We start from the raw sequence: 12,924 nt of genomic DNA, 5'->3' as shown, positions 1-12,924 counted from the left end.
TTGTAGAACAAAGACTTTGTTGATTGCTTCTTCCACACACCCACGAAGGGGTTACCTGCAGAAGCACTCATCCCATCAGTCTGGACTCTAGGAAGGTGGAGATAAAAATCCCTGACCAGAAGGAATTATGTTCTCTTTATGATGTGTGAACTCTGAGGGGCAAAGACTCCTAAACATAAACAACAGATTCCCAAGCTGGTTGGCTTGAGTTAGACCCAAAGGACATAAAAGCTTGCTTATTATAGAATAAATTGCTTCTATTATACAGAATATTGCTTCTATTCCCTTTTGAATTTAAGATTGTGTCTCATTTGTGTGTATATGCTTACCTGCTTTAACCTTGTAAATAACTCATTTCTTTTTCCTAGTTAATAAAACTTTAGTTTATTTGTTACAGGGTTGGCTACAAGTGTTGTCTCTGGTGTGAGATTTAAGGTGCGAATTGACCTGGAGTAAATGACTGGTCATTTGGGACTGGAGTAATCTGAATATCTTGTGATCTTTAGTGTAAAGTGACCATCTTTCATAGAGTCAAGCTTGTCTGGATGGCAAAACAAATTGAAATCCCCAAGGGGACTGTCTGTGACTCCATCTTAAGGCTGTGAGCCACTCCAGACAGCATGACACAGTTCATGTTAATTACCAATGAAAACCACTTTTTTCTGCAATAACACTACATAAATATACTAGACAAAAAAGTATTCAGTAAAGTATTCCCCATTTACAGTTCATATACTTACTGAAAGTACAGTTTCTTTAAGTTTGTGCTGTAAAAGTTCCATGCTTTGCCACATAACTCCTCCGTCATCTAAACAAATAATTTATTATATTAATACACAAATTTAAAATTGGTGTTCCACAGTGATTGCTTAAAACATAGCCAAATTTACAAAACTTGGCATCTTTATTTTCCATATCAATCAACGCAGATTAAATGGTACTTTTCAAAGAAATGCATGTTCAGACACAATTTTCTGTCTATGACACTTTTCTATGTATCTTTCTTCCCCTACCAATTTCTTTCAATAAGTACACCTGCTCTGATAGGCATATAATCAGAAGTTAAAAAATAAATTTGCATTCAATATAAAACTGAATTGTATGTTTGAAGAAAGCATGAATTTGTTCCTCAAAATTCATTGTTTTAATGATAGAATGTTTCTAGCAATTAAATATATTTTATCTTTTGTTTTAAATTCTTCTCTTTTACTTTGTGGCTTGCTAGAATTTAATAACCTTGTATAGGATTCTGATCCAGTCCTTTTTTATATAATTGTACTTTTAAAAATACAATACTTTACAATAAATGGGGCCAAATTTTAAGAACATTCTTGATTAAGAGTAAATGCTCACAGTTCTTATACAGAAATGATCAAATTCTACTCTGTATAAAACTGAGGGCACAACTTGGCTCTTAGAGAACAGTGGTTCATTCTTATCTGGGATGCTGCTCCTGCTCTTTGAAAGATGTATAATGGCAGATTTAGCATGTTTTCTTTCTCCACCCATCATGCTGTACATACTATACAAGATAATCGTTTTAATCCTTAGAGTTGTTAGTGTAATATTTGTGCATTTGTAAGGAAGATGAAGCAGGTGATAAGAAGTCTTAATTAACCTTTATTTTTATAGAGCAGGTGAAAGTGAAACAAATACTGCTTTCAGATAGATATATGTATGCAACTCTAGTAAATTGAATGCAACTGAAAGCAGAATTTGGTCCAGCAGCTTACTGCTTCAGTTAAATTGCCATATTGGGCAGAGTGTTTCCTTGCATGATCATTGGACAATTTTCTTTTTTTCTTTTGCGATCATTTAAGATTATGCTTTTTGTTCCTAACATGTACCTGTTTCTAGAATAATAAAACCAAAATGGTTTCCTAGTCATGGCTTTACCTGCAATAATAAAGGGTCCAATTTAACAGTTAATACCATTTTCCAATGATATATCAATGTTCAGTTGCAGTTTCAGGTCCCTATAGCTAACCCTACAGAACATAACTTAATGGAGAATTTTAGAATGTAGTTAAAGTGAATGTACACTTTTGCAAATTGAGCAAATATCTTGAAACTATAGTAAAGAACAGAATTATCAGACACATAGATGAACACTATTAGTTGGAAAAGAATCAATATGGCTTTTGTAAAGGGAAATATACTGGAATTCTTTAAGGGGGTCAACATACATGTGGACAAGGTCGATCCAGTTGATATGGTGTACTTGAGCTTTCAGAAAGCTGCTGACAAGGTCCCTCATCAAAGGGTCTATGCAAACTAAGCAGTCATGGGATAAGAGGGGAAGTCCTCTCATGGATCAGTAACTGATTAAAAGACAGGAAATAAAGGGTAGGAATAAATGGTCAGTTTTCACAATAGAGAGATGTAAATAGAGGGGTCCCCCAATCTATACTGCAGCATATGCTGTTCACTTATGAATATGTTGATCATGAAAAAGGGTAAATAGTGAGGTGGCAAAATTTGCAAATGATAGAAAATTACTCAAGATAGCTAAGTCCAAAACTGACTGCGAAGAGTTACAAATGGATTTCACAAAACTGGCTGACTGGGCAATGAAATGGCAGACGAAATTCAATGTTGATAAATGCCAAGTAATCTATATTGGAAAACATAATCCCAACTATACATACAAAATGATGGGGTCTAAATTAGCTGAAACAGATCTTTCTAGCACACAAGAAACAGATCTTTGAGTCTTTGTGGATAGTTCTCTGAAAACATCCACTCAATGTCAAGCAGCAGCCAAAATAAAGCTAAAAGAATATTAGGAACCATTAGGAAAAGGATAGCTAACGAAGCAGAAAATATCATAATACCACTATATAATTCCAGGGTACACCCACACCTTGAATACTGCATGCAGTTCTGGTCACCCCATCTCAAAAAAAAAATATTAGAAATGGGAAAAATACAGAGAAGGGCAACAAAATGATTAAGGGTATGGAACAGCTTTCATATGAGCAGAAATTAAAAAGACAGACTATTTATCTTCAAAAAGAGGAGACTAAGGGACAATATGATAGAGGTATATAAAATCATGAATGATGTGCAGAAAGTGAATAAGAAAGTGTTATTTACCCCTTCACTAACACAAGAACCAGGTGGCACTCAATGAAATTAAATAGGCAGCAGGTTTTAAATAAACAAAAGGAAGTACTTCACACAATGCACAGTCAACCTGTGAAACTTGTTGCCAGGGCATGTCATGAAGGACAAAACTATAACTGGATTCAAAAAAGAATTAGATAAGTTCCTGGAAGATATGTCCATCAATGGCTATTAACCAAGATGGTCAGGGATGCAACCCTATGTTCGGGTGTCACTAAGACTCTGAATGCCAGATACTGAGACTGGACGACAGGGGATGGATCATTTGATGAATGCCATGTTCTGTTCATTCTCTTTGAAGCAATTGGCATTGCCCACTGTTGGAAGACAGGGTACTGGGCTAGATGGACCATTGGTCTAACCCAGTAAGACCATTCATATGAAAACTGTGGATAGGATTTTCTATCAAGTTGTTTTTTCTAAGATTAGTTTTTGGGATTCTGGATATTTAACTGAACATAGATTACTGATCAATCAAGTATGCTATTTGATGGAAGATGATCAATGATACTGAACATAAATTTAAACATCTGTCCCAACAAATATCTAATATCAGTGCATACATTTTATGAGAGAGAGATGTCACATACTTAATTTTTGCTGAACTACAGTAAAATATACAGATATTTATATGGATAATTTAAAATGCACCCTTCCAAAGTCTTGCGTACATGTAAAAAAAATTCATAAATTATACGGGACCATTGTCCAATTCTAAAAAACCTTCTTCATTTCCTTTGCCAATTACCTTAATGTTCTTATTTAGTAGAATCAATCAAACCAAATAATACACAGAAAATCATGAAACTGAGTCCAGATGCACTTGGAAAGATTGTAACACAGAAGTTCATTACATTTGTAATTCTGTCCATTTTTGTAAAGATACTACCATTATTGGACAACATGCCAATATGAAGATGTACATTTTGGAAGATCACAGAACTAATTAATAGAAATAAATGCAAGGTACCACCATTCATTCACATAAACTATAACAGAAATGGCAGAATCATGAAATAAACTTGAAGGCAGAATTAACCCTTCTGTTTTGAAAGATTTTTTTAAAGTACAGATTCAGTGCAATTGTTCAATGATTGTTACCAGCTGTTCATCATTTAGTCCAAAAAGGATGTGCAAATAAGTTTCTGAAATCCTCTTCAATTTTGGTCTTAAGGAGGAATCAATACATGTATCCCTGCAAAAACAAACAAGTAAATCATGTAAACCACATTAGTAACACTGAAGGAAAATTAATCTCCTCTTTACAGTTAATGGATTATTATAACATTACACTTATCCCTTAGTTAATAACCATACCACTTTCATTCCAACTACGTTAATGAGACAAAGTTTTCAAATTATGTTCACCTACTATATGAAAACAGATTATGTTCAGTGCTATGTTCAGAGATACAGAGGAGTCATTTTGGGCCAGAATTTAATCAATTTTTTAAAAGATATAACCTGATGGAAATACTCAAGAAACAAAATATTTTTTCCACTCTTAATGTTGATTTTTTCCCAAACAGCCACTATTTATGTATGACTTACAGAACCTCATGCAATGTTTTCTGCTGCTGTAAAGTAGTCTGTGAGCATGCACCGGGAGTAAAAGTAATTTTAAAAAAACTTAATCCCATAGCAAAGTGAACAAAACAAAGCCATGTTGATTTATGCTTCCATGAGAAATACAGAAAAAAAAATTTGTCAGAGGATAAAATCAATAGAAGAAATTATATTTTCAACCTTTTAACAAGACATTACAAATAATGAAAAGTAAACACAGAAGACCCCATAAATATGGACCAAACTGTTACATTTTGCTACCAGTGGACAGTAGGCATGTGCAGAGTCCCATTAGCCCATGGAGCGCTCCAGGAGGGGATTTAGTATGCAAAGACTGCACAAACTGTATCATTCATAGGTATTGTGAAATCTGCTCTATAGGTCACCTGGCCCACTCCATGGGCTGATGCAGAGGGAAGCAAGGACATGGCCCCATGTCACCCTCACCTCTCATCCTTTTGGGGTGATGTGGGATCCTGATGGCTTAGGGAAGCAGCAACTACTCAAGTGCAAAGACTACAATTGTGTGACCCTTGCACAGGTATGCAAGGGAGGGAGGTTCCATGAATATTTCTCCTCCCTCCTATGCACCTGCACATGGGCCAGTCACAGACTGGCCCTATGAAATCAGAGCCACTTTGAACTACAAAAGGCAAATATTTTTTCTAGCATTCAACAAGACTTTTCTCCATTGTCTTCTGCTCCCCCCTCTTCTTTTGCCATCTTTATTTCCTAACTACTCTAGCTGTTATCTAACTATGAGTACCAACTATGTCTTTTTGGGCCTGATCCAGCAAGGTGCTGAACACCTCCATTTCTACTGACTTCACTGGGTGTTAGTGTGCTCAGCACCCCACAGAAACAGTCCTTAGTAAACAGAATGCATCAGTGATGGCAGATGCATGGAAGCAGATTCCTGAAAACTGCATGTTATATAGTCATCCAGTCTGTCTATTTAATATAAACTTTAATACAAATTGATTTAAAACCAATCCTGCTCTCCTTTTTGGACAAAATTCTCACTATATTCTAGAATGTAAGCCTTTGTAGAGAGTGCGTTACTAACATCTTAATTAAGAAAAACACTCATTTTCTCTTTTTTTTTTTTTCCTACATCTGTTCTTCCTTTATACTACCAGTTTAGGAGAAGGATACAATATTTGAGGCTTTCCTACAAATTATTCTATAGCTCAATTTAATCATTATGATAGTCTAACACTCCAGGCTTCATTATTGCATTCATTATCTCTAGGAATGAAGCTGCACACCTGGAAAAGCTCCACTTTTTACAAAACACAGCAGCCCAGCTGCTTAGCAATACAGATCATCAAGAGCACATCAAACTACTACTCTGCTCCCGGAATTGGTTTCCCACAGAAAATAATCCAATTCAAGATCTCTCTCCTGATATTTAAAGCTCCTAGAGACTGGAATTAAGTATTTCAGAGATCACCCCTTCACAAGCATAACCTCACATGAATTACAGTGGAACCATGAAACTATTCACCTATAAGTGAAGGATCTTGAACAAGGAAACAGAACTTTCATAGGAGCTGGACCTACATTACTGAATTTATTCTCACAAGAGGTAAGTACACTCCTGGGGACTCACCATGTTCAAAACTCATCTTATTGACTTTACTTTCCCACAACAAACTAATCATACACACATATACTCTCTATGTCTCTCACAGCACAAACTATAAACTAATCAAGATATTTCTCCTACACATTGGGAAGAAGAAAAGCAAAAGAGAGCATGTCATACTGTTACTGTGATTTCTATTTTGAAGTACTTGGAAGGCACTGAGGGCCTGATCTACACTGGCAACGGAGGTCAACGTAACATCGCTTATGTCGACCTCGTAAAGCATTTGTCTACGCTGGTACGTTGGTTCCGTCGACAGAAAGCGCGGTAAAAGTCGACCTAATAAAACCACCTCCGCAAGTGGCATAGCACATAATTCGAATTTCATGGGTCAAATTTGCGTCAGTGTAGACAGAGCGTGACATAATTCAACGATAATGGCCTCCGGGAACTATCCCATAATGCCCCGTAGTGACTGCTCTGGACATTTGCTCACTGCTGTACTTGGCCACACGAACAGGAAATCACCCCTCCCCTCAAGCCCTGGGAAAATTTGAATTTTCATTTCCTGTGCAGCCAGCATGGAGAGAGCTTTGTAGCTGAACTCATCATGGCGACTGCAAGGCCCAAATGCGCTCCAACATGGAGTCGACTAGAGGTTTTGGATCTCATTGGTCTGTGGGGCAAGAAGTCCATTATGGCTCAGCTCAGAGCCAGCAAAAGAAATTTGGACATATACGGGAAGATATCCCAGAGCATGTTGGAGAAGGGGCACAAAAGGGACATGCTGCAATGCTGTGTGAAGATCAAAGAGCTACAGCAGGCATATCAGAAAGCTAGGGAAGTTAACAGCCGTTCTGGCTCCTCGTCCAAAACATGCCGCTTCTACGAGGAGCTGCATGCAATTCTCAGCGGCGATCCCACCACAGTGCCGCCACACAGCATCAATACCTCCGCTGGATCCCAGTCCAGGGAGAATGATGAGAACTCTGTGGACGAGGAGAGCAAGGTGCAGGAGAACGGGGTGTTCATTCTTCCAGATAGCCAGGACCTATTCCTGACTCCAGACCAGTCCAGCAACACACAGGACAGCAACAATGATCATGATCCCAGGGAAGGCACATCTGGTGAGTTTTTTCTTCTTCTTAGCAGTTACTCTCGGAACAGATTATTTATGTGCAGAGGTATGATCCGAGAATCATCCATTGATATCTCAAGGAAACTTTCATGTAGGTAATCTGTTACCCTTCTGCACAAGATTTCTGGGGAGGGCAGCCTTGTTTCTTCCGCCATGGTAGGATACTTTACCATGCCACGCTGCAATCAAATGAGCCGGAATCATGGTGGAACACAGCATAGCAGCATAAGGGCCAGGCCTGTATCCCGCTGTGTGCAGCAAATCTTCCCTTTCCTCCTGTGTTACCCTCAGGAGACTGATACCGCCCATGGTCACCTAGGGAAGACTGCGCATGTTTAAAGTACCTAAGCTATACAATCGATACCCTATACTCCTCTAGTCCCCTTTTTATGGGCATATGGTGTCAGTTCTGTAACTGTTCAAAGGTATCTGATGATACAATTAACCCACGGTGTGCTCTGAGCAACAGTGCCCACCTCATCCCAAACCGTTCCTCTGAATATAACCGTGACGCCCGGTCACCCCTCTCCTACCTTCCTTTTGTACTGTTCTTTTTTAGTGATATTTAAGCCTCTCTATAGCAGATTAAAGTGCCCCTGGCTTAACATCTCTGTAACGGCAGAGTGAGCCGACCCTTTTGAGATACTCAGAATCGAATGCAGGTCTGACTTAGCCTTGTGCACACTAAGGGGAGTATTTTTTACATTGTTGCAGTTGCTTCAGTTCTCTGGATCTGCTAACAATGGCAACGTTATGCATTTCTTTTCTTTCTATAGACACCTCGGCCTTGGCCTCCCCTTCCTCCCACCTCCCCCCAGAACTGGTGCAGAAAGACTTTCGTAGATCAGAAAGAGGAAAAAATCACGGGGCGATATGTTTGGCGAGCTCACGAACGCCCCTGCAGCCTCGGAGACAGAGCTCCGAGCATGGAAGATGTTCTTGCCCCAGAAACTGGACATAGACATGCAGCATAGAAGATCTGCACAGCAGCAGGAGCGCAGTATGAAGCAGGAGATGCTGCAAATAATGTGGGATCAGGCAGACATGCTTAGGCATCTTGTGGAGTTACAGGAAGAGCGGCAGCAGGACAGAGTCCCTCTGCAACCTCCACAATGCTCCTCTGCTGATCGCTTTGCTGCCCTCCCCCACCCCCAAGCGGCCTAGGAGGAGACTGGGCAGGCTGCAGTACGTGGTGCACTCCACCTTGGTGGAGGCAAGCAGAAAGACGTATGGTCCCGTTGAGAACTGTACTGCAAGCAACAACACTGTCACTTTAAACTGTGAATTAACACTCGCGCCCTCCCCTCACCCCCACCGGAATGTTCATAAATAAAACTTTGCAGCATTTCAATACATGTCTCTTTATTAAATCATAGATTGTTTGGGGAGGGATTTGGAGGGTACTGATATTGATGGTAGGGGGGATGGTACAGAAGGCACAAATCATACAGAAAACATTACTGCGTGTCATTGCAGAACCTGTTTTTCAATGCTTCTCGAAGGCGAAGCATTCCGCAGTCGGCTCTGAGCACATTGCTGCCATCTGGCTGCTCAAAATTGGCGGCCAGTCTTTCTACCTCCACAGCCCAACCCTGAGGGAACTTTTCCCCCTTCGCTTCACACACATTATGAAGAACACAGCACGCAGATATAACTGATGGGATGTTTTTTTCACTTACGTGCAGCCTAGTAAGGAGACATCTCCATCTGGCCTTTAAATGCCAAAACGCACATTCCACCACCATTCTGCAAGTGCTGATCCTGTTATTAAAATGCTCCTTGTCACTGCTGAGGTGCCTAGTGTATGACTTCATTAGCCAGGAATAAGCAGGATTCCACAGGATCACTATCGGCATTTCCACATCCCCGATGTTAATTTTTCAGTCTGGGAAGAAAGTGCCTGCCTCCATGTTCAAGAACAGACCCGAGTTCCTAAATATACGCGTCATGCACCTTTTCAGACCACCCCATAGATGTCTATGAAAAGACCTCTGTGATCCACAAGGACCTGCAATCCCATTGAAAAGTACCCCTTGCGATTTATGTGTTCTGTTGCAAGGTGGTCAGGCGCTAAGATAGGGATGTGTGTGCCATCAATAGCCCCCCCACAGTTTAGGAACCCCTCGCAGCAAACCTGTCCACTATGTCCTGCACATTTCCCAAAGTCACTACCCTTCATAGCAGAAGTCTATTGATGGCCCTGTACACTTGAATCACGGCAGCTCCCACTGTAGATTTACCAACTCCGAATTGATTTCCAACCAAGCGGTAACAGTCAGGGGTTGCCAGCTTCCACAGAGCGATGGCCACTGGCTTCTCCACCATCAGAGCTGGTCTCAAGTGAGTACTCGTGCGCTTCAGGGATGGGGACAGCTCCGCACAAAGTTCAAGGGAAGTGGCTTTTTGCATATGAAAGTTCTGCAGCCACTGGTCATTATCCCACAACTTCATAACGATGAGGTCCCACCAATCTGTGCTTGTTTCCCGGAACCAGAACTAGCATTCCACCAACTGCAGATGATGTGTAACAGCCTGCAGCAATCAGGAATTGTTCCGCTCGATAGCTTGTAGCAGGGCAGCCTTAGTGACAATGCTGTTGTCTGTGCTTTGGGTTCTCTCTCACCTTCAAAAATAATCCAGGATAAGCCGTGATGTATTTATGGTGCTCACAATAACAGTGTAGAGTTGAGTGGGCTCCATGCTCTACAGCAATGGCGAGCGCACGGAATAAACGATCAGTGCGAAAACCGGTTTCCTGTTTGTTTGGGGCAAGAAGGGAGGGGAAAGGAGCGCAGCATCATGGGACGATGAAAATCGTCCCAACAGCCTCTGCGGCTAGTTGCACTGTGTGATAACCACCCACAGGGCACTGCTTTGAATGTCAACCCAAGCGTGGCAAGTGTGGACACACGAGCCTAGAGCAAGGAGCATGGTGTGAACACGCTCCTGCAACTTCTAAAAATCGGCGGGTGAAAGTTGATTTAAAGTAAGTTGACTTCACTCTGCAGTGCAGAGATACCCTGAGATACTATACTGACAGCTCCAATATATATTTAGATAGCTAGTTACTAGGGCCGAATCCCACTCCCAGCAAAGTCAGTAGAAATATTCCCTTTGACTGCAGTGTGAATGAGATTAACCTCTTAACCTGTAGTTTCTTTTCCCCTACTGTGATGCCTAAATTTAAAAGAGAGAGAGAGGAAAGAAATAAAAAATTGAAAATAAGTCTATGACTAATTCAGTACAAATAGAGCTATATCCCTAGGTGGTGTAAATCAGCACTGACGTCAATGAAGCTATGCCAATTTATACCAGCTGGGGATATAGGCCATAATATTTATCTCAAAATTAGAAGTTTGATAATTATATGTTACAAACAGAAATATATTAAATACATTTAGTAAATACTCTGTGGACAATTCATCCAAAAAAATAGACAAAGAAAAAATATTTTCTATATTTTAGTACAAAATCTCAATATTAATCATCTATTTGTAATGTGCTATTAATCTCTGGGCATGAAGGATATTTATTTTGCCAGTCATATTAGTTAATGCAACATTAGTGCTCTTTAAAAATTGTCATTTCAATATTTTATACAACATAGCATACACAAAAACATTTGATATGTACCATAAAATACCATCTAGTCCCTTCTCCATTATTTCTCTGATCTTTTCTTCTAAAAATTTAAGTGGGTCCTCTGGGCACATAATAAATACACCACACAGCAAAGCCTGCAAAAAGGAACAAAGTAAATTAACATCTTTCCCATCCTGAAATTGTTATGCTAAACACAAGTACCAAATCATCTTCAAATAATATAACATTTATACAATTCTTCTCTATCCTTTTATCATTCTGTTTCTTTTATTTAATTCTTAGTTTAAATGCCATAATGTATGTATCTGTATATTCAAACTGTAGCTCTCAAGCCTCTGGTCATATCATAGCAACAAAACATATGGCACTTCTATAGTACTTTCCACTCAGGGATTTCAAATTTCTTGAAAAGCATTACTAAATTACTAAATTACTAAATTACTAAATATCCCAAAATAACCTTGTGAGGTAGAGAAGATGGGAAATTGGATCCCTCACCAGGAACTGATCCTATATCAAATAGTGATAGTGTTGTATTGCACTTGGGGAGAGGGAAGGGTTGCTTTTCAGCAGTGAGTTGCTAGGACTAGCTAGTTCATTTCTCACTTATGAATAATGAACAATGAACTAATTCATTATTCACTTTTTCAAAGATGAAAAATTAACAGGGTTTTCTCAATAACACAGACAAACAAGTACCTGGCAAGGCAATATACAGTTATCTGCCAAAATAAACATGTATTTAGAGGATTTGCTATTGGACTCTGTCTTTAAGTATGGCAAGAAAGATTAAACCAAATTCTGTGAACTGGTTAAATTACACACATAAGGCAAATTATGGCTAAATGCACATAGAAATATCCCAGAATACCCAAGGCTGTAATATGGATGTCATCTTTGACTGAACCCTGTTTCCACATCTAAATCTTGCAGCTTAATCCTACATAACGTCTCTAATAACTGGCCTAGCCTATCAGAACATTCCCCCAAAACTCTCATTCAGGTTCTTATAATTTTGCATCCTGACTATTGCAGATCTCAGGCCCTTCAAATCCATTAAAAATGCTATTGGTTAAATCATCTTCCTGGCTTGTCACTCTTACACCTCAGCCTCTTCTTTAAGCCCCTCTACTGACTTTCACTTAGTCAGCACATCAAATACACATTCCTTGTCTTTATCGTTAAGGACATTCACCTTATATATCTTGTCTAGTACCTTATCACAATGCCAGACACTGGCATTCTCTGCCAATGTTCCCAACCTTTACTGCCCACCAGTCAGCTTCTTTCTCAAAGTTTCCTCTAAACATTTTCTTCCATGCCACTCATTCTGCATGGGGAAAACTCAAAACAGCAAACAAACTTATAAATCCACTACTTTATCTTCTTTCAAAGCTTTCCTTAAGAATTGTTTCTGTCACAATGCCTACAAAAAGCTGCTAGCTGACCGTAGATGGGCAGATCATAAGCTGTGATTCTCTCTACACTTTCCTTCCATTTCCCATTTTCTTATTGTACCTCATTCCTACCATTCCCGTCACCCTCAAATAAAAAATAATAAAAACCCAACAAAATATGTAACTAACAAAACTGTGTCAATAATCACTCTGTTCACTTGTCTATATGTTATATCCAATCCTCACTATTTTAGTCTGCTGGATTCTAAACTCTCCCGGGCAGGGACTGTCTGCATCTGCCAGCACCCAGCACAATGGAGTTATGATCCTGACTGCAGTCTTTTGGCCACTATCAAAATATAAATGATTAATAATAAAATACCAATAATACTTAAAACAGGACAGAACTGTGGCAACTGTGAAATATTTGTTGACTAACATAAGTACACAAATACACTATTCATTCTCAAAATCAAAATAATCTGTACCAGGGGAGCAGGTTTGTA

The 12,924-nt window shown here is 39.4% G+C and overlaps 1 protein-coding gene across 1 annotated transcript in view; it reads right to left on the bottom strand.

Moving 5' to 3' along the window:
• The window catches only part of FBXL13 (F-box and leucine rich repeat protein 13), a 146,239-nt gene that overhangs the window by 127,846 nt on the left and 5,469 nt on the right, over nt 1–12,924 (bottom strand). The window contains exons 2-4 of the mRNA XM_067564518.1: nt 11,052–11,155; nt 4,228–4,321; nt 741–808 (exon numbers count right to left, since the gene is read on the bottom strand). Of these exons, the coding sequence (XP_067420619.1) occupies nt 741–808; nt 4,228–4,321; nt 11,052–11,155 (266 nt within the window). The remainder of the gene's footprint in view (nt 1–740; nt 809–4,227; nt 4,322–11,051; nt 11,156–12,924) is intronic.

The sequence above is a fragment of the Emydura macquarii genome, unplaced genomic scaffold, assembly GCF_026122565.2.
Source record: "Emydura macquarii macquarii isolate MOO-44397 ecotype Brisbane River unplaced genomic scaffold, CSIRO-AGI_Emac_v2 contig_2636, whole genome shotgun sequence".
NCBI classification, from domain to species: domain Eukaryota; kingdom Metazoa; phylum Chordata; order Testudines; family Chelidae; genus Emydura; species Emydura macquarii.
This window is presented reverse-complemented; position numbering and strand designations above follow the sequence as displayed.